Source organism: Hemitrygon akajei, chromosome 27 (genome assembly GCF_048418815.1).
Source record: "Hemitrygon akajei chromosome 27, sHemAka1.3, whole genome shotgun sequence".
Classification (NCBI taxonomy): domain Eukaryota; kingdom Metazoa; phylum Chordata; class Chondrichthyes; order Myliobatiformes; family Dasyatidae; genus Hemitrygon; species Hemitrygon akajei.
Window position 1 is genome coordinate 42,448,593 of NC_133150.1, and position 23,471 is coordinate 42,472,063.

The 23,471-nt window shown below is 38.7% G+C and overlaps 1 protein-coding gene across 5 annotated transcripts in view; it reads right to left on the bottom strand.

Annotated features, from left to right (window-relative positions):
- Positions 1 to 2,306: 2,306 nt before the first annotated feature.
- Positions 2,307 to 23,471, bottom strand: part of LOC140717300 (AMP deaminase 2-like) — a 142,456-nt gene continuing 121,291 nt past the window's right edge. For all 5 annotated transcript variants that reach the window (XM_073030750.1, XM_073030749.1, XM_073030748.1 and 2 more), the window contains 7 exons: positions 20,884 to 21,047; positions 17,880 to 18,006; positions 14,109 to 14,272; positions 12,726 to 12,846; positions 8,307 to 8,480; positions 6,064 to 6,174; positions 2,307 to 3,801 (listed from right to left, as the gene is read on the bottom strand). In XM_073030750.1, the coding sequence (XP_072886851.1) occupies positions 3,601 to 3,801; positions 6,064 to 6,174; positions 8,307 to 8,480; positions 12,726 to 12,846; positions 14,109 to 14,272; positions 17,880 to 18,006; positions 20,884 to 21,047 (1,062 nt within the window). In that variant the 3' untranslated portion in view covers positions 2,307 to 3,600. The remainder of the gene's footprint in view (positions 3,802 to 6,063; positions 6,175 to 8,306; positions 8,481 to 12,725; positions 12,847 to 14,108; positions 14,273 to 17,879; positions 18,007 to 20,883; positions 21,048 to 23,471) is intronic.

Here is a 23,471-nt window from a genome sequence, read left to right on the forward strand (position 1 = left end):
GAAATGCACATTAAAAACATAATGAATTGTACAGTCAGGCCATTGAGTTTGTGCTCATATACACATATTGCTCTCACATGAACCAACTCACCTGGTCCCTCTGAACTACCTGCTTTGTCTGGGCAACACTTTGTTGCCCACACCCTGAGACAACAATTGCGCTTTGATCATTAGTTTGTCTGGAGTCAGCAACAATCTCACAAACTTTATCCATTTCTAATCATTAACGACAAGAATAGCTTGGATCCAGTTAATCATAAGCCAGTACCATAGCCCTGATGATGGGTCTCAGCCGAAAGAATTAACTCTTAATTCCCCCCTGACCGGCTGAGTCTCTCCAGCATTTTGTGTGCGTTGCTTTGGCCTTCCAGTAACTGCAGAATACGAAACATGAGATTCTGCAGGTGGTGGAAATCGAGAGCAATATACACAAAATGTTGGGAGGAAATCTGCAGAACCTCTTATTTATTTATTTATAGATACAGTGCAGTATCAGCCCTTCGAGCCACACCGCCCAGCAAACCCCAATAACCTTGATTTAACCTTAACTTAATCACTGTTACAATGATTAATTAACCTACCCCGTTTGTCTTTGGACTATGGGAGGAAACCAGAGCACCCGGGGAAAATGTGGAGGACGTACAGAGACACCTTACAAAGGATGCTCCTAACTCTAGTGCCTTGTACTCTTAATAGTGTCAGGCTAGCCACAATGCTATCGAAGCACCCTGCGTTCGCTATAACATCACTGTTAGGTTAATTTACTGATTGTAAACTAAACATTTACCCTAGTGCCTCACTCAGCAGTAATTCTTTAGTTGGTTGCCTTTTAGTAACACTCAAAAGTCCATGTTTGACTAACATGCACCTGACTAACTTTCTTTCAAGCAATGGGATGTACAGGCACAAAACTGCCAATTACAATCATTGGTTACTACAAAGCTGCACGGATTTATAAAAATACCAGTTAAGTTCAACCAGTTCACTGTCACATCACCTCTCTGCAAATTAGTGAAACATTCCAAGATAGGTTTCATTTTATATAATAAAAGCTAGTATTGCACCATGAAGTAACAGACTGAAGGAGTCATTATTTAACTTATAAAACTTGCCTTTATAACCTAATCTCTGCAGCAGCATTGAGACCCACACAGCAACATGTTTTTTTTTCTCCTTTGATGATAGATTCCATGAATATCCATTAAGGGGTACTTTATACCTGGGTGATGGAAAATTAATTTGAGTTACATAAATAACAGTTCTGCTATTCCCTCTGAAAGTAAAGGCTCAGTAACGGAACCATCCACACATATGAGTTTGTCAGTAATAACTGCTTTTATAGCCATGCTATAAAAATGCTGGAGGAATTCAGGTCAGGCAGCATCTATGGACAGAATAGACAGTTGATGTTACAACCGGTACCCTTCATCAGGACTGGAAAGGAAGGGGGAAGGGTCTGGGTCCAAACAGTCAACTCTTTATTCCTCTCCATAGCTGCTGCCTGACCTGCTGAGTTGCTCCAGTATTTTGTGTGTGTTACTCTGGATTTCCCCATCTGTAGAATCTCGAGTTTGTTACTGTTTATTGTATGCTAGGTCTTTCCTCTTGTATTTTAATCAATTACCAGGATTTGACTAGAAAACAATAACTCTGGAAAAGAAATGGACTACATGTGCAGAAAAGCACCACATATGCAATTTCCACCAACACTCATTCACCATAAGCAAGTTTTAAACTTGTTTCATTGCCACATCTGGATTGAAAAGCAATTGACAATGAGACCACATCAAATTCACTTTTAGCAAAAAGGATAATCCTAGAAAATAAGCCTGGCCTTAGACATGAACATCATTCAACATGACTGCATGCAAACTATATGACAGAATTGCTGTGTAATGTCAGTGTAACTATGATATATATCCTAAGCTACTGTTAGCCGATTAGAATAATGGACACCTCATCGTTTAACAGGAAATTACTGTAGTGCAGTGGCAGTACTTCAGAGAGCAAGAACAGACAGTTTCATAGTTACTGTTGCCAGTGTTTTACTTAGTAATCATCTACTGTACGAGGCACAAAGCTGTCAAGTGGGCCGTGCAAAACTACTGACATTTTCTAAAACTGATTTATTGATATTGGCCTTTGCAAAGCTATCTGGGAACAGGATTCTAGGCTGATATGCTGAACTCCAGCTATCCATTAAAAGCAGCTTCAGTAATAATACCAGGCAATTTTCAGCTTATTTAAGGAGAGCTTGCAAATAATTATAACTAATACGCAAATGTATTAATACTCAAAACTAAACCTATTTTTAAAAAGAAACCAGCATCATTTATTAATGCACATACTGCAAAACGCTCAGTCTGTGACTAATGTTGAATGGAATACATTTGGGGAACTGTCTAACTTACTTGAGATTGGAACTAAGGTCATGGATGAATGAGGTCATGGGTTGACCAGTTCCACATTAGTTCTGCCCGGGACTGGATACAGAAAACCATAGATTAATCATTAATTAGACACATTCTTTCCTTCTGAAAGCCTCATATCCAATAAAATTGCGATGGAGTCAAAGGTAAAACTTCAGAATACTGAAGCCCTCAGGAAGTCCGAGGACATTCAAAAGGTCATGGAGAACTTGAAGTTTAATCAATTTAGTCTACAAGGCATAAATACCAGCCAAAAAAAAACTGTCAGGACTAATTAATGATGATGAGATAAATTACTAGTCTCAACAGTTTTGTTTTCTGGGATGAGTGTTGTAGAAGCTTGGTACAGAACAGCATAACATTTGAGATTGAAGAAAAATTAAGTTCAGTGGTAACAATACCATCTCTGATGATATGGTAGCTCTTGAGTACAGTAATGAACAGTCATAATGTGCTCCTAAATGCTGGAGTGAAGCGTGGATTCAACAACTTCCTCCAATGCACAAATAATAAGCCAATGCTGAAATTCCCAACAGAATAGACGGAAAGTTTAAAAAAAGGAAATGATTGTTTACAACGCTCATGAGATCACCCCTATTTAGCAGTAAACATTTATAATAAGGGTGCTCACTGTGCACAGTATTAACAAAAAAACCTATTTGATTTCTAAATATTCAAGTCTCACCATGCTTGTGGCAATGCCTCACATGCTACTTCATCTTTTAATACTATGCAGAGGTTAACGGTCATAAAGCCGGGTGCTCCTGCACAACCAAAGCATCTCTGGGAATGCAGGGAGGTAGATCTTTTGGGAACAAGCCAAGAGAATCGTCATGGTCACAGTCATGAGGAAAATAATGTGGTGTGAATGTTACCCACCCACCTTGGACAGCTCTGACATTCAGTCAAAAAACTTGTCCAAAAGGAGCAATCAATTATATTTAAAATCATTCAGGCGTTACTATAAAATCAAGCATAATGCAAGGTAGAAATCATTGTGTGTATGCCAGATGGACAACTTTACAAATAGATTCAATTTCAGAAGTTCCAAGGAATAACAGTTAATGATATACAGAGGGTAAACAGTCAGATACTCTAGCAGTCTACAGGTGATTTTAGTTAGAATGTTTTAAACGACTGCCCTTCCATGTGAAGGCCATCGTGCATTTCATTATTCAGACAACGGAGTCATGTTTATTGCTTCATTCTCCCATCGTTCTGCAGTGATTAATGCCTGTGTGATCAAGTTCAACTCTTCACACAGGGTTTCATGGCGGTAGCCAACTCGGATATCTGGGACATTGGTGCGACGGATATCATTGCCCTCTATGCTCTCCTTTTGGTAGTTTGGTCCAAGCCAGTAACCTTTTATCTAGAATGTAAAAGGAACATTTATTTCCACCATTGTAGAGGCTCAAATCTAGTACAAGCAATTTTGATCAAGCTCAAAGATTATGAAACAAACATAATCAGATATGATACTTGCAGTAATCAGAGAGTGGAGAGAAAGCATGGGGCCTGCTCAGAGGATGATGGAGGTTAATTCAATGTTAAATCAGGAACAGAAATAGAAGGAAAGGGGAAAAGGCAAGATGAAACAAAAAACAGCTTTTTTAAGATTCTGAAATTTAGAACCTTAGGACATGAGGACGCACATTTCTAATGGATAACACTAAAGTAAGACTTATACCATGCTTAAAAGTTTGACTGTTTCCCCGAATCCCAAATGATCATGTTGAATAGGATTTTATCAGCCATTCCTTGAACAGACATCTTGCTAAGACTGCTATTGAGCCAAGCATTTCAGAAAGGTCTTTGACCAATATTTAACTCCACAAGGTCACAGATTTCCACTGCATAGTGGCAAATATCCAGTAATTGATGCAGCAAGCTGGGTTTTATTCAAGTTAAATGGTAGTTTCTTTTTTTAAAATACTATTTTAACCATTTCTATGAAACTTCGACTAATGGAGCAGCCACATAATTGGGCCAAAATGTACTGGTCCCAATGCATCCAGATTAACTGGAATCCACTATATATAATTTTCTTGTAACTAACTGCACATTTTATTAACTTAATTTGAAAGAAAATTCGAGTCTATGACTTCTTGAAGTAAATTTAAATCTTCCCTTGTTTGATCAACATTAACCGCTTCTGCCTACTCTCTTCAGGGAGTCTGTTTAATAGATTTACCATTTGCTTGCTTCTAAAACTGAACTGCCAGCTTGTGTAAAGTGAAACTTGAATCTGTCGGCACCTCCTGACCCAGAAGAAAGAGTTTTATTGCTAATTCTGATTACAGTTAAGGTGCTAATTCCTCATTTACTGGGATCAGTTAGCAAGTTAATTTTGAACAACTGATTCAATTACTGGATGCTAATTTGACAACTCTCAATTTCACCTGAACTGCATCTCAAGCACACTTCACTATCATGGCTGATTTGACAACAACCTCAATGTCAAGTCCATCTCCTTACACATCACAAATCTATTTACCTCTGAATTAAAGGAAATCAAATTCTCTGCTTCCACTACCTATTACGATATAAAGATACTATAAGAATGCAAGTAAAAGTGGAGTATCTGAACAATTATTACATAATCAAAGGTGATCTTTTGTTAGCAACTAATCCTTTTGTCATTTATAATCTTCAGTTAGCATATCAGCAATGGACAGGGTTATTCAAGCTCTTACTTTTTATAATAGTTGTATTAAAAGCAAACAAAAATAGGGAATATTGTTGCATTCAAAATTTACAAAATATACATTGTGGCCTCCAAGTGAATAGCATAATCATTAAAAAGTAACACATTCAATGGAAGTAATCAGGATTTTAAGAGTTGATTAGTTTCCCGAGGAAGTTACACAAAACTCAATTATGCTATCATTACAAAGTTTAGAAAACCTGCCTTTAAAAGCCATCAGTATGAAAAAAAAGTCCTACTTTCCGAGAAAAAAAACGCAGCAGGATTCTTAAATCGGTAAGTTCCCAATGGTAGTGCCAGAATGAGCATTGCAGCGAAGGTGTGGCTATATTTTAGATATACCAGATACAGCCAGGTGGCTGAGGAAGAATAACCAGGTGCAAAAGGACTAATTGTACCAAATCAGTAGATTGTCAGTAGCTCTGGTGAACTCGCAATTAGATTGCACTTTGTTCATTTGTGAAGCACCAGTTGGTTTGATAGGGTAAAGGTTACAGATCACTGCCTACATATGCTAAGATGATTATGTTATGGGATGGTTTGCAGCTGAAATGGAGGGGACCAACATTGTGGGCTGAAGGGCCTATCCTGTTCTATGTTATATCCTTGTGAGAAGGTTTGCTGGTGCTGCCTGGAGTGATTCAAACTAGATTTTAAGGGGGACGGGAACCAGAGTAACAGGGCAGCAAGTGGAATGGCTCTGGAAAAAGTAGATGTTAAGACCACATCCGAAGATGAAAACTGATTGGTTGAGCATAGTGGGACTAATGTTCTGACCTCCAGCGGTGTAGGACTTACTATAAATTTTTAGCCCAAATTCTCCACTGCAGTTGGACTTGAATCTACAACCCTCCAATTCTGAAAATAGCTGATACCCAATTCTGCAAAATCTTATTGAATGTGAATCAGCATCTTAATGCTAGTTACCTTGTGAGAGAAGCCACTCATTATTACACTGTTCCGTGCCAGCTCACACATGTCACAAGAGCTCAACTTCCATACCTGGGCAGCTATGCTATACTCTTCCATTAGCGGCTCCTGAAGGAAAAGCAAGCATGTTAAAATCAGATGTAGAGCATTAAACCGGAGGTTTAAAAATAAACTAACAAAATACAAAGGAAGTTAAGGAACCACAAAAACAGAAAACATCTGATAGTTCAAGCTGCGGAGAGAAAGAGGGTTAACATTTTACCTCAATGACTTTTCATCAGAATGTAGGTTAACTCTTCCCTTGCTCGCTGCCCTACTGAGAATTTCTAGTACTTTGTTTTATTTCAGCTTCCTACCATCTTGCTTTTGTAATTCAGCAGAAATGAAGGCTCATTCTGTGTAGCGATCACAGCAGTGAGAATAACGCACAGTGAAGCAAAAATCAGTTGAATGACACTGAAGTGGAAGTTACATTCTAAATGGCTAATGAAAGATGAGCTAGCCTGTAAACCAATTATCTAAAAGATAGGGAAAAATACTCCAGCTGTTTTAAAGGTTCCTCAAACAGTGTGATACCCTGTCGCGTGCTGTAACGGTTTAATGCTTCTGAAATGAAGTGCCTGTGTTTATAGCATTTTTATCATGAGACCTGTGAATGTTCTGTTTAAATATGTTTTACAATGTTCCTCAGATTTGTTACTTTAACTTGAATCATCAGAACAGCTGAGCCCTCTGTACTTCTAAGACTGGCTCCTATGTTCAAATGGCAGAACTATAGATTAAATGTGTCAGCATTAAATCATTTAAGATGTTCCATTATTTATCCAGGTACCCATCAGGCAATGCAAGGACTGATTCAATGAAAAGATAATTTTCATCTGTACAAAAGCATGGGATATATCAAGACAAATATATATATATATTATATATATTACAGCCATACACTTGCTCACATATTTGATAAAAGTGGATTTTAAATAACTTCAAACCCTGTGAGGGGAGAAAAAGTAATTTTCTCAAAGTAGATTCAAAGAGACAATTTAATTCTCACTATCTGCAATGGAAGCTGGTACAACTAAATAGAAGTTACAACAATCTACTGTGTAGAGTCCAAGAGCTACAATCACTCAACAGTACAGGAAATGAGTGATTATATTTGTTAGAAGCTTAGAGATTCTAATCGCAAGCTGAGAGGAATGTCAGGTCAAATAAATCTCTCTGATTTGTGGTGAACATGATGCCCATTTTCACAATCTCAAGCTTTTAAAAATAAACACCTCAAAAAAGGTTAAATGCATAAAATGGTTCCTGAACCGTCCTGCTCTTCTCATCCATCCCATAGTAACACAATGCATGGGGCTGCTGCCCATACATTTCAATCCCAACTTCCAGTGGTGCCTGTGCAGTGTTCATGTTATCCCCATGACTGCATGGGCTTCCTCCAAGTGCTGTGCTTTTTTTCCCCCCACATCCTAAGATGTATCAGTTAGTAGGTTCACAGTCCATTGCTAATTGGTCTTAATATGTAAAAAATAATATTAGAATCTCAGAAGGAGTTGATGGGGATGTGGGAGAGTAAAATGGGAGTAGTTAAGGACTTGTTTGTGTCCAGGACAAAGAAGCGGACAGGAAATAAAATCATTGCGGACACCGTCTGGCCTGCAAAATGCCTTTTTCAAAACCTCCCTCTGGAAAGAGCTATTAAAACAAAATCTTCACATCATCTTAAAAGTTTCTTCCCCCAGGAAGTTAATCTGATCAACCATTTTAGGTTGACCCCACACCCACCCCATCTATTACCCCAGTGACTGCACTGAAAGCACTTTAATCCACTGTTTGTAATGGACTTTACATTGAAAATACATGCTGGTATCTATATATTTATGTACATTTTATTCTATATCTGTCTTACAGATATACCTGTACCTCTAATTTACTTTTATACAATTCTTTATAATTATTCAATGTTGTGTGTCACGCCAACACACCACAGTAAATTCCGAATACATATCAAATGTATATAGTGAACCAAAGGTGATCCTTGGTCAATGTAAATATGTGTTTCATAGTCAGCATGGCCTCAATGAGTGAAGGGTTTGATTCTGTGCTGCATGACTCTAGAACTCTGAATCTTCATCTTGACATTTCTTTAGCATTGATACCTGTGACCAATAGTTCACCATTCTTACAATACTATTGTTAAGAATCCGGAGATTTTCCCATCTAACTGCTTGTCTAACCTTGGTAAAGTGAAACTGCAGAGGATCATCTGTGGAGAGAGACACCATAAGACCACGGGAGAGATACTCAGGTAGTGGGTTTCTGTGGTAACTCAGAAAAAGACTGTTGTTGCTCAGAGGAGACATTGCAATTCCGATCTGATCCAGGTAATACAGATACTGCAACACTGGAGCCTGCAAAAGGGACACAAACAATAAAAATTCCAAAATATACCAAAGGCATCACATTGGACACATTTAACTTGGTACCTTCCAAATAAGCATATTTCTTAATAAAGCATGCCTGCATTAGAAAACAAAACGTTTCACAAGCACTGAGAGCATAGAACAGTACATGCCCTTCCGCCCATGATATTGTGTCAATGTTCTAACCTACTCTAAGATCAATCTAACCATTCCTTCCCACAGAGCCATCCATCTTCTTTTCATCTTCTCAGACAAGTAAGAAATGTACACCCCCTGGACTGCCTCAACTCTTCAAATCCAAGTCCTGTCCTAAAGCTGCAGTACTTTGGACAATTATGTTGCCATTACTTCTTCCTCCAACATCTCCACATCAGAAAATCTGACACTAATCAACAGAAGACTCTTTCATGTCAATGTGAAAACAGATCTCTACAAAGTGATCTAAATTGATGACAAATATAAAACTCAAAATAATTGAATTGCCTTTATTTCTTACATCCTTCACATACATGATGAGTAAAAATCGTTATGTCTCCATCTAAATGGGCAATGAGCAATCATAGTAATGTATAATTATTTATAATAAATAGAATAGTCAATGTAATATAGAGTACACTCAAATCAGCATGAATTCATCAGTCTGATGGCTTAGTGGAAGGAGAAGTTACAAGTTTCAGTGGCTCACTTGGGAGAGACTGCACATACAACTGTTGCCTGGGTGCTTCACCAGTTGCAACTTTAGGGGACAGTGGCAAAGAGAAAGCCACTGTTGAAAAAAAACTCACGAGATCTCAGCTAGAGTTTGCCAGAAGGCACCTGGGAGACTCTGAAGTCAGCTCGAAGAAGTTCAATGGTCTAATGAAACCAAAATTGAACTTTTTGGCCATCAGGTTAAATGCTTGCAACACACACAAAATGCTGGTGGAATGCAGCAGGCCAGGCAGCATCTATAGGAAGGAGTACAGTCGACGTTTCGGGCTGAGACCCTTTGTCAGGACTAACTGAAAGAAGAGATAGTAAGAGATTTGAAAGTAGGAAGGGGAGGGGGAAATCCAAAATGATAGGAGAAGACAGGAGGGGGAGAGGTGGTTAAGAGCTGGAAAGGTGATTGGCAAAAGGGATACACAGCTGGAGAAGGGAAAGGATCATGGGAGGCCTAGGGAGAAAGAAAAGGGGAGGGGAGCACCAGAGGGAGATGGGGAACAGGCAAGGAGTGATTGTGAGAGGGGCAGAGAGAGAGAAATTTCCTTGTGTTTACAGATTAAATGCTTGGTTTGGATTAAGCACAACACCACATATAATCAAAAACATACTATCCATACTGTGAAGCATGGTGGTGGTTGCATTGTGCTGTGGGGATGCTTCACTGTAGCAGGCCCCGAAAAACTTGAGGGTGAATGCAGCAAAATACTGGGAAATCCTGGAGGAAAAACTGATGCATTCTGCAAGAGAACTGCGACTTGAGAGAAGATTTGTATTCCATCAAGAAAATGACCCCAAGCATAAACCCAAAGCTACACAGGAATGGTTTAACAACAACAAAGTTAATGTCCTCGAGTGACCAAGTCTGAGTCCAGACCTCGATCCCCATGCAATCTGATAGAGCCTGTGCAGTTTTATAAAGAAGAATGGGGAAAAAGTGCAACGACCCGATGTGCAAAGCTGCTAGAGACTTATCCACACAGACTCATGGCTGTAATTGCTGCCAAAGGTGAATCTAAATATTGACTTGAAGGGGGTGAGTAATTATGCAATCAATTTTGTATTTAATCATTGTAATAAATTTAGACCAATTTGTAGAAAGTTGTTTTAATTTTTTTACACAAAATTATCTTTTCTGTTCATCAGTGTCAAAAAAGCCAAATTAAATCCACTGTGATTCAATGTTGTAAAACAGTAAAACATAAAAATTTCCAAGGGGGTGAATACTCTTTACAGGCACTGTTCCACCACAGTCCTCAGTCCCCTATCATTTACTGTGCAAGACAATAGGACCTGATTGGTCCCACTGAAGTGTAAAACCTCACACTTGTCTGTATTAAATTCAATATCCCATTTTCCAGCCGATGCACATCCCCCTGCAAGCCACGATAGCCTTCTTCATTATCCACTCCCAATATTGGTGTCATCCACAAATTTGCTGATCCAGTTAACCACACTATCATCCAGATCACTGATATAGATGACAAACAAAGGAACCAACACTGATCCCTGTGACACACCACTAGTCACAGGCCTCCAGTCAGAGAGGCAACCTTCTAATACCACTCTCTGGCTTCTCCCACAAAGCCAGTGTCTAATCCAATTTACTACCTTATCCTGAATGCCAAGCGAGTGAACCCACTTGACCAGCCTCCCATGCAGAACCTCGTCAAATGCATGAAGTCCATACAGACAATGTCCACTCACTGCCTTGCCTTCATCCACTTTCCTAGTAACTTCCTCGAAAAACTCTAAGATTGGTTAGACATGACTTGCCACACACAAAGCCATGCTGACTATCCTTAATCAGTCCATGTTTATCCAAATACTTGTATATCCAGTCCCTTAGAATACCTTCCAATAGCTTTCCCACAACTGATGTCAGTCACCAGTCTATAATTTTCTGGTTTCTGTTTAAAGCCTTTTTTAAACCATGGAACAGCATTGGCTGTCCTCCAATCCTCTGGTACTCCTCCTGTCATTAAGGATGTTTTAAGTATTTCTGCTAGGGTCCCATCAATTTCTGCACTTGCCTCCTGTACGGTGGGTCCGAGGTAACACCTTGTCAGACCCTGGAGAATTATCTATCCACCTTGATTTGCCTCAAGGTAGCAAACACCTCCTCTTCTGTAATCTTTACAGAATCCATGAAGTTGATGCGCTTTGCTTCACTTCTATACACTCTGTCTGTGTCCCGAGTAAATACAGATGCAAAAAAATGCATTTAAGATCTCCCCCATCTGTTTTGGCTCCACACATGGATTATCGTTCTCATTTTTCAGAGGATAAATTTTGACCCTTGCAATCCTTTAAGAGAATAGCTTAGGATTCTCCTTCACTTTGTCAGCTAGATCAACTTCATACCTTATTTTAGCTTTTCTGATTTCTTTCTTAAGTGTACTCTTGCATTTCTTGTACTGCTTAAGCACCTCATTTGTTCCTACTTGCCTATACCTGTTACTCACTTCCTTTTTTCTCTTAACCAGGGCCTCAATATCTCTTGAAAACAAAGGTTCCCTACACATGTACTCTCAAAATTTTGTTTTTGAAGGTCTCCCAATTTCCAAGTACTCCTTTGCCAGAAAACTACCTGCCTCAATCCACACTTGCCAGATCATTTTTGGTAACATCAAAATTGGCCTTTCCCAAACTAGAATGACAACCTTTGGACCAGCCCTATCTCTTTAAATATTTACTTTGAAACTAATGACATTGTGGTCACTGGATACAAAGTGTTCCCTTACATATATTTATGACACAAATGTTGGGGGTGTTGTGGATAGTCTGGAGGGTTGTCAGAGGTTTCAGTGGGACATCTATATGATGCAGAACTGGGCTGAGAAGTTACAGATGGACTTTAACCCAGATAAGTGTGAAGTGGTTCATTTTGGTAGGCCACATAGGAAGACAGATATAAGACTCTTGGCAGTTGGGACTTCTGATACGTACTGATAAAGGAAATTTTTCTGAACACATCTGATGAACTCTATCCCACGTAGTCCGTTTATAGTATGGGGTTCCCAGTCAATATGTGGAAAGTTAAAAATCATCTACTTTAAGAACCTTATGTTTCTCACAAAAGTCTGCGATCTCTTTACAAATTTGTTCCTCTAAGTCCCTCAGACTGTTGGGTGGTCTGTAATACACAAACATGGTCATATCTTTCTCATTGGTCAGTTCCACCTGTAACGCCTCACTAGTCAAGTTCTCCAGTCCGTCCTGGTAGAGCACTGTCTTGTCATTTTCCCTGACTATAACACTATCCCTCATCTTTTATTCCCTTCTGCTCTGTCACATCTAAAGCAATGGAACCCTCAATATTGAGCTGTCAGCTCTACCCATCTTGCAACCAAGTCTCACTATTGGTTACAACATCATAATTCCACGTGTTGATCCATGCCCTGAGCTCATATGCCTTTTCTACAATACTTCTTGCATTGAAGTATACACAGCTCAGGACACTAGTCACACCTGGCTCTAGCTCAAGTACAATAAAGAACTTGGGTGTTCAGGTAGCACTTTTGCTCATACCTTTCGAAGCAGAAGACCATGCGAGATGTTCTGTGAAAGCATGAATCCAGAAATGAGATGGTGAATGGGGCCAGCCTCTCCGCAATGTGGCCGCAAAACAAACATATTGAATCCTCTTTTCCTGCAGAAAAATAATGACAATGATAACAGCCCTTTGCTAACACCTTCCCCAAAAATCAAGCATCACATTTATTACTCACATCCTAAGTTTAGAAGTCTTTGATTGAAGGGAAAAAGGTATGTTGACAGGATGAAAGATTTCAGTGGGAGGAGACTCCTGTGTTTACTTAACACCACTACAGCCATGGTGGACCAAATCGGCATGTGTCTGCATTGTAAAATTCTACACAATTACCTCAGAAAAAATATACTTCTCTTGATTTACTCCGAATATGGCTCTGTTCCAAACAATAATCATTGGATCAGCAACGTTCATTAATCAAGTGAGGAGTCGCATATTCTTTCTGATAAGGTACAGTACATGTCATTAAATTAAAACAATGAAAACTTCAGAATTCTTTTTTAAGCAAAGGTGGGGCTAACCTATGACTATATTTTCTGAACATAGAACAGCACAGTATGGGCCCTTAAGCCCATGATGTTTTGCTGACCCTTAACTTACTCCCCTAATCTAACCCTTCCCTCCTGCAAAGCCCTCCATTTTTCTGACATCCATATGTGCTGTGAAATATAACAATCAATGAAAAGTTACAAAGACTGACAATCAATAGGCAAAATAAGATAATCTGTGCAAATACTAATTAAATAAATAATACCCAGAACATGAGCTGTAGAATCCTTGAAAGTGAGTCCATAGATTGAGTTTACCAATTGCAAAACCCAACCTGACTGGGTTAACTAAACTTAAACTGAGCCAAAGGACTATTTTTATTCTATTCTATTTATTTGTTAGATCATAAGACATAGGAGGAGAATTACACCACTCAGCCCATCAAGTCTGCTCTACAATTTCATCATGACTGATTTATTATCCCCCTCAATACCATTCTCAGGGCTTCTCCATGTAACCTTTGGCACCTTCACTAACCTGTGAATTCTACTGTGAACACCTGCAAGAAAATAAATCACTGTGTTTTTCTAGTGACATATACACACTTAGAAATTTAGGAGGAAAACTGCAGATGAGACCTGAAAGCAATTAGAGCTAGTCACATTGTCTGAGCAGATAAACTCATGATCAATATAACTTATTGTGTCTTGGAATGTAAGAAGTAATACTTTAAAGATGATTCAGTTTATTATTCTAGAACAGGGGTTCCCAACCATTTCTTATGCCATGGATTAATACCATTAAGCAAGGGGTCCATGGATCCCAGTTTGGAACACCCCTGCTTTCGATTGTAGAAATGAGGAAGCCCTTACTTGCGAAGGTGATTCAGCACAGTCATGTTAGCATACATGTAGTAAAGATAATAGGCGTAAGGTGGGTTATCATCTTCGGTCCAATTCACGGGCAAAGAGCTATCTGCATTGAAAATGTGATGTTCTGGTTTGGACTCATCATCAACGCTATCAAAACCCACAACCTGCAAAAGCAGATAACCCCAATGATTACATACATTCCTCCAAGTTTTACTCCTTAAAGCTGCTATAAATGGCTATACAACACATTGTTCCATTAGCTGTGAATTCTCACACAATTCATTAAAGACAGCAATGGAGGATTGTACCAATAAACTCTCAGTGCTCCAGCATCAGAAGAATTTAGAAATTACCCTTGATTACTTGACACAGATTTATTTGAAGAGTCAGAAGTTTGTATGGTAAGTGTCTGGGATATGAACCAGGGGAGGTGGTGGAAGCACATACAACAGTTAGTAATACTATTATCACTAATTAGGTGTAGCAATGGAGCTGGACTTATCGTGTATTGTTGTGTTGTCACCTCGACTTGTTGCGTACCATTGTGCCAAGATCCAACAAACTGAGTGAGTGATTATTTGGGACATCTTTTACTGGGATTGCAAGACCCTGGTAATGTACAACACTGCAAGTCCATTCATTGGCGAGGCTAACTGCAGGGGAGCTGTGTTACCTCAGTTGCAGTGAGGACTAGGCCTCGGCTCTGGGCTTGCAGCTGCCCAGGGCTTCCGGAAGGCGTGCTGGAATCTATACTTTGGTTGGGGGCTGAGCTCTTCAGTTGGTGTAGCTTTCTGGTGTTCACTTGGTGCTGTTCTCTAGTATTTGCTCACAGGAAGAACAAGCTGGACCAGAACCATCTACACTTACGCCACTCAGGAACTTCAACTATATTTTTTTCTTTGTGACTGTATGTTTTTCTGAAATTGTAACCACATATACTATTTGCGCTATGTGCTGTTGGTAATGTGTTTTATACCTTGGCCACCCAAAAATAAATAATAAATAAAATTGCTGTTTCGTTTGCGTATATTCATGCACACTGGAATGATAATTAAGTTTGAATTAAGAGGCACTTGGACAGTCACATGAATTTGACTATCAGTCACACAATCTTTGTATATCAGTCATATAAGGTGATGAGGGGGTGGGGATGTAAACAATGTGCAGCCAGATAAGATTAGTTTAAATTGGAATCACGGTCAGCACAGAGATCAGGGCCAAAGGGCCCATTTCTGTGTTCCACTGTTCTACGGGAATGACAAATTAATAGAAAACATAGTTAATTAGGAAAGTAGTGGAATTTTCATAAGTATCTATTGCAAAAGCATAGATAAAATGGATATGTCTAGAAATTGGGATTAGGCTTTATGCTAAATAAGCACATACTCAGCACACCATATATGAGTGGCAATAATCTCACTGAAAAATGTTCAAAATTCCAGCTTAGCAGGGCACAGAATTGTTCACTATTTCTTCACTGATTACCAAGTTAAATTAAGTTGTCAATTAACTTTGATGCAGAGCATGTCATTATTTCATCAAATATTAGCACAGCAGTATGATCTAAATCAAAAGCATTCACTATGTAAAAGGTTCAAGTTGAACATTAAACAAGCTCAAATTAATTACTTAGCAATGATAAGAGATATATTTCTTTCTTATTACATATTCTAAACAGCTTTTATTGACATGAAACAAATTAAAATTCCAGAAAACTGTGGAGCAACAAGAGTTAATACAGTGGATTCTGGTTAATCCGGGAAGCTGCTTATTTGGGACAACTCTTAAAGAACAAAAAGCAATTGTGAAAATAGCTGAGATTCCATTTGTTTATTTGGGACAAACTGACATTTAATTGGGGCAGGAAACTGTTGCCCTAATAGTTTCTTACTTGTCTTAGAGATGTGCACTTATGTAGCCATTAGACACTACACTATGCTTAGAGTAAACAGTTCTTAAATAGCATCAGTTGCACGTACTCCTATTCAAAAGCAGTAACTCCTGTCACTGTAGTTGGAGAGAAATAAGCAGTAAGGCAATTCAGCATTGTTTTGATCACTGCAGTTTCAAGCATTCAGGCTTCAAGATGCCACAAACGGCCGAAAATAAAAACAAAATAATTTCACTACTTCAACAAGCTAGGAGCTACAAAGAATTTGAAGATATCAACAGTTATTAATCATCAATAACACTTTTTCTAAGGCAAATTGTGGTAAACTATCACTGCATACAAAGAAGAGGCAAGCAAAGCTGACTCGCGGGTTGAGCCGTTTCGGTGTATTGCACAGTCAGAGTGTAACAGGTTTGAGACAAAGACAGTGTCACTGTCAGAGATGGAGCTGGAGTAAACGATTTGGAGAGGAGTCGAGGCGGAGGCATTCACCTAAACTGGGTGCAGGATTAGATAGCTTGAAGCACCAAGCCTACTTAGAAAGGTTGAGAAGGGCTTCGGGCTGGGCAGTGAGGCCTTTGCCCAGATGGTATCGCTGCAGCAGGGCCCAAATCCTGGTGCAGGACCGACACAGTGTTTGAGCAATTTAAATGCCAGCCCAGATAGACTGGAAAGGTACGGTGTCAAGACCAGAGGCGAGGGTCGGGCCGATGTTGCTCGCTCCTACGTGATGCTCATTCCTTTCTCCGCAGTGCGGAGGCTGACAGGCTGCTCCAGCTGCTACGTGCCTTGTGTCCGTGAACTTTGCAGCAATTTGCCTGGCTATATGATGAACTGAGACTGAGGCTTTGGGTCTACTCTGGGGATTTGGGTCAATCTTTTGAACTTGTTATTCAAAAGACTGCAGCAGCATGTGCTGAATTCCTCTGTCATTTTGGTTTAGAATACTGTAGCTCGCTTCTACTGTTTACTTGATTTGTGTTTGTTCTCTCTCTCTGCATTGGTTGCTGCTTTTTTTAAATTGAGTTCTTTCAGGTTTCTTGCTTTGTGGCTGCCTGTAAGCAGACAAATCTCAAGATTGCATAATTTATACATACTTTGATCAATAAATGTACTTCAAATCATTTTGTACGTTACAATGAAAAAGAAGATTTGAAGGATGCAATCGTTGAAAGTATTGGCAATCGTTGATCATATTGTATGAAGGCAGTCCATTATCTACATGAAGCGTCTGCACTGAACTTGTTATTAAAAAGATTGCAGCAGCATGTGCTGAATTCCTCTGTCAATTACTATTAGGAACTAATACAGTTTTATAGTACTGTAGTAGTATTGGTAGGGTTTTCTTTCTTTTTCCAATATTTTTATTGAATTTCATATACACAAATACAGAATTCATAAGGATACTTATTAGAAATCAAAATAAGATAACACAAAATGCACTATATATAAATCGCACTGATACAATCACAGTATCCAAAATAGATGATCAATCAAATAAAATAAATTGAATGATGAAATACAATAGTATGGTTAATTATATTATTTAAAAAATCTACTCCCCTTGGTAGTGCTTTAATTTGTTCTGCATTTCATTTAAATACATAATTTGTTACTTAGTTAAATGGTAGTTTATGTAATTTATATATATTTTTTTAAACTATTTTCATGAAACTTTGGTTAGTTCAGGCAGCCACTTAATTGAGCCAAAAAGCTCTGGTTTTGACGTGTCCCAATTAGCAGTAATTCACTATAATGATCTGTCACACAAATGAAACTGAAATAATGAGATTTCTTTTCAATAAAGCAAAATGCTAAATTTCTACTCCATTGCCTCTGATAATACTGAACGATACCACTATCATTCTAATAATACTCACATGCTGAAGGAACAAGTGAAGCTCTGGGTGATTGCGAGGATTAATTGTTGCTTCAAAAATAGGAAGAAATATGTTCTCCAACATGTCCTGGAAGTTGTTTAGCTGTTTCTTTGTACGGAAGACATCGCTGAAAGCAAATGATTGCCAAGTTCATCTTTTCATTGATTTTACAGCATGCATTATCTCAGCAGACAAGCTTAGATTAATATGAAAGCAATTGTACCAAATGGATCTATACAAAGTAAAAGGTCGATTTAAGTACATAATCAAGTGCTTATTTATGTTTCTATTATACAAGTCAGAAGCTGTACCAAACAAGTCCCTTGTGCACAGCTAATACTTAAAGATGGGGAACTGAAGGGAGTATGGTTGAGTTGAGTTGTTCTTCTATCTTGGCAATTCATTGGCAAACGTTTCGTCACCATACGAGGAGACATCATCAGTATGCTGTTAAGTTGGCTACTGTGTGTGTTTGTTTTACAGCTTCTGTTATTATTAGGCAAATCTATATGTATTTTGAAGGTGCATTTGGAAATAATATATTTATACACACACACACACACACACACACACACACACACACACACACACACACACACACACACACACACACACACACACACACACACACACACACACACACACACACACACACACACACACACACACACACACACACACACACACACACACACACACACACACACACACACACACACACACACAGTTGCAGGAAAAAGCTTGTAAACTGCAGTTATCTGATTTTCTGCACTAATTACTCATAAAATGTGGTCTGATCTTCATCTATGTCACAATAATAGACAAACACAATCTGCCTAAAGTAATAACACACAATTGTACTACTTCTCATCAATACTGAGTACACCATTTAAGCTATCACAGTCTAGCTTCAAAGAAGTAAGTAAACCTCTGGAGTAATGCCTTGTACAAAAGCTATTTGAAGTCAGATGTTCCAATCAATAAATTCTGAAGGAGGTGAAAAAGAACCCAAAGGTAACAGCAAAAGACCTGCAGAAATCTCTAGAACTTGCTAAAGTCCCTCTTCATGTGTTCACTACAAGAAAAAGACTGAACCAGAATGGTGTTCATGGAAGGACACCACGGAGGAGAAACCACTGCTCTCCTACAACAAATGCTGCAGTCTCAAGTTTGCAAATGACCACCTGGATGTTCCACAATGCTCTGTGGACAGATGAGACAAAAGATGAGCTTTTTGGGCAGATGTGCACACTGCTACATTTGGAGGAAAAAGGGCACTGCACCCCAATACCAAAACCTCATCCCAACTGTGAAGCATGGTGAAAAAAGTATCAAGGTTTAGGGCTGCTTTGTTGCCTCAAGGCTCAGACAGGAACAATTAATTCCAAATTGTAACAGACATTTTACATGAGAATGTCAGGGTAGCAGTCAGTCACCTGAAGCTTAATAGAAGTTGGACGATGCAACAAGACAATGATCTAAAATACAAGAATAAATCAACAAAAGAATAGTTTAAAAAGAAGAAAATTTGTGCTTGGTAATGGCCAAGTCAAGAGTCCAGACCTTAACCCAATTAAGTTGCTGTGGCATGACCTGAAGAGGGCAGTTCATGCAAGGTATCCCAGAAATATTGATGAACTAAAACAGTTTTGTATGGAGGAATGGTCTAAACTTCCTCCTTACTGTTGTGCAAGTCTTATCAGCAACTATCGGAAACGTTTGGAGTTTAGTGTTGCTAAAGGAGGTTCTACCAGTTATTAAATACAAGGGTTCACATACTTTTTCCAACATGGACTGTGAATGATGTGTTCAATAAAGACAAATAAAGTACAATTGTTTGGTGTGTGCTATTCATTTAGACAGATTGCGTTTGTCTATTATCGTGACTTAGATGAAGATCAGAGCATATTTTAGAGTAATTAATGCAGAAAAACAAGTAATTGCAAAGGGTTCGCAAACTTATTTAAGTTGTGATAGACTGAGAAATGTTGATGTACAAGGGGACCTGGTGTTATTGTAAAACAGTCATTAAAACTGATATAGTAAGGAGCCTGAAGACACACACTGAGCATTTTAGGAACAGCTTCTTTCCCTCTGCCATCAAATTTCTGAATGATTCATAAATGCTAACTCACTACGTTGATCTCTTTTTGTACTTTTTTAATATAATTTCTTATAACATATGTTTTTTTTTGCTTTTTTTTTTTTACACATTGCACTGTGAAAAGTAACGAAGTTCCTTATATATGTCAGTGATAATAAACCCAATTCTGATTTAGTTAGGAAGTCATTGTGCTTTCATTTGAAGATGATTTGAGTGCAAAAACAAAAGAACCTTATCTCATGTATAGAATGGTAGGAACATACTTGGAATCTAGTGTGCAGTTTCAATCTCTTTATGCAAGAAATATTATACTTGGTGGAAGAAGTGCAAAGGTTCACCAGACTGCGGAACTGATATATAGAGGAAAGATTTAGATGAAGACTTGCATGCTTTCACAAGCGCTTAGAAGAATGGTAGGGCGAGGATGGTCTCATTGAAGCATATAAATGTCAAATGGGTGAGATGTTTCACAAGACTGAGAGTCCGAAAGGAGAGCCTATAGTCTCCGGATATGGCTGGACTGAGATGAGAAATTTCTCCACTCAGAACCTTTATCATAGAGGCAATTCAATAAATAGGCAAATCAATTACTAGATATAAAGGGTATGGGGGTCAGAGTGGAAATGTGACATTAATCATGATAATATTAGATAGTTGGTCTCCAATCCTGTAATATTTTCTATATTCTTATCCATGCAAGACTTGTGAAAATAGTTAATTTAGTGCGTTGTACCATTCAATAGTTTGCCTTAATACTGTGTGACAGGTGTGACTAGGAACCAGATATGATTCCCCACCACTTGGGTACATTTCCATATTAGTTTTCCCTTCATCAAATTTGGTTTGGCCTGTAATATATTTAAAAAATAATTTGTCTTTGCAGCAGATCCTAATACTTACAAAAGCCGTGGCACCTGTACTAGCCAGCACACATTGTTAGAATAGACTTTGTGCTTCACTGCCCACTTTGCCAAACGATCCCATTCATCCCGAGAGCGGCCATATATGGACAGGCGCAATTCTGCATTTTGGTACTTGCTTTCTTCAAGATCTTCCATCACTTCCTGTAAAGCACAAGACCAGATATGACTTTTTAGGCCTGAACATGTATCTAAATTTTATTAACTCTAAAAACATATTCACTCATTCCTCTTTGAGAGAAAGAGGCTCTTTGCAGTCCCTTTTATCAATCAACTCTTTGGCTGCTGATATTGCTTTGAAACTTGGGGGGGGGGGGGGGGAGATGGTGTCTTAAAGTGCCGTTTCCTCTTCACTCTTCCCTCTCTTTGTATGAAGGTGCCTGACTGCTAATTGAGGTCCTCCTCCAAGTGATGAAGATTTAACACAAGAGGAGCAAATTCATAACACAGCATTTCAAGTGTTCTGATCCCCTAGTAGAATTGTTCAAATTCTATCTGCATTCCCATATCGTGCAACAGGCAGTAAGGTGAGACAGATGAGATGCTGTACTTTATTACATGGATAGGGCTGGGTTTTCTTTTCTTGTACTTATAAACAAGTCTATGCTCATTCCCAGAGGTTTTGGCAGTATTGTTCAAATGAGGGCCAAAGCCCAAGATCAGATTACAATCAACAGTTCAAGCAAATATGTGACACAGATTTAACCACATGTGGGTCCAATGCAGGTGCAGTTATATTTATTTTTATCTTTCATGATTCATTTACTGGATGGCCCAGGATATCATGGTAAATGAATCTTAAAAAGGTAAAAATAATTTAATGTACCTACATTGCTAAAAAGACAGAGCTGGTCAAGCATAATTCCAAGGCTCTTTCTAATGCCATTGGATGATATAAGTGGAATATTTTAGATTCTTTATTTCTGTGGTGAGCCAGCATAATTCAGTGGATTGAATGAAAATATAAGAAATATTTCCTATGTGGAATTCTATGTGGAATTATATTTTGACTCCCAACCAAGGACAGAACTCTGTGATGAAACCAACAATTTAGCCAAAGAATTTTTCTTGACTCAGTCATTTTCTTTTCAAGATGGAAAATAATTTTCAGTCAATCTTTAGCTGGAGTTGATGTAGTTTCACAGTTCTTGGGCTCTGCAATTAGCACTTAAATTGAATGCTTTTTAAAAGTCTTCTAGCAGAGCAAAACATAGTGGTAAAGAAATAAATTATAAAAAGACCATAAGACATGGGAGCAGAATTAGATCATTCAGCCCATCAAGTCTGCTCTGCCATTCCATCATGGCTGACTCCAGGATCCCATCCACCTGCCTTCTTGCCAAATCCTCTGATGCCCTAACCAATAAGGAAACTATCAACTTCCGCTTTAAATATACCCATGAACTTGGTCTCCACTGCAGTCTGTGGCAGAACATTCCAGATTCACTACCTCTAGTCAAAAAAAAAAACCTCCTTACCTCTCATCTAAAAGGTTGCCCCTCAATTTTGAGGCTGTGCCCTCTAGTTCTGGATACCTCCACCACAGAAAACATTCTCTCCACATCCACCTTATCTAGTCCTTTCAACATTTGATACTTTTCAATGAGATCCCCACATATTCTTCTAAATTCCAGTGAGTACAGGCCCAAAACTGCCAAATGCTCCTCATATGTTTACCTCTTCATTTCTGGAATCATCCTCGTGTACCTCTTCTGGACACGCTTCAATGACAACATGTTCTTTCTGAGATATGGGGCCCAAACTGTTGGCAATACTCCCAAGTGCGGCCTAACTAGTGTCTTATAAAGCCTCAGCATTATATCCTTGCTTTTATATTCCATTCCCCTTAAAATAAATGCCAATATTGCATTTGCCTTCTTTACTAAAGACTCAACCTGTTAGCTAACCTTATGGGAGACTTGTATGAGGACTCCCAAGTCCTTCTGCACCTCTGATGTTTCAATTTTCTCCCCAATTACATAATAGTCTGCACTATTGTTCCTTTTATCAAAATGTGTTATCATATATTTCCCAACACTATATTTCATCTGCCACTTTTTTGCCCATTCTTCCTGTTTATCTAAGTCCTGCTGCAATCGCATTGCTTCCTCAGCACACCTACCCCTCCAGCTATCTTCATATTATCTGCAAACTTTGCCACAAAATCATCAATTCCAGTATCTAAGTCATTGACATACAATGAGAAAAGTAGTGGTCCCAATACTGACCCTCTGAGGAACACCCCTAGTCACAGACAGCCAACCAGAAAAGGCCCTCTTTATTCACACTGGTCTTCTTTATTTCAAATTTAAGTTCAAGTTTAATTGTCATTCAAGCATATGAAATGCCCTGGTTAAGGCTTTTACTGCTATGCTGTAGGTATTCCATTTTAGCAGTTCTGTAAGAGCAGTCTGTTCTGCTCTCAGCTTGTTTAGGTTTGAGCTGAGATAAGAAGCTTTGTTATTCAACTTAGGAATGTGGTGTCAGTCAATCAGGATGGTAGATTTGGGAGAAGGTTCTAGAGGATGCAGGTGGAGCGGTCTCTGCTGGCGGGAGCTGGAAGAAGAT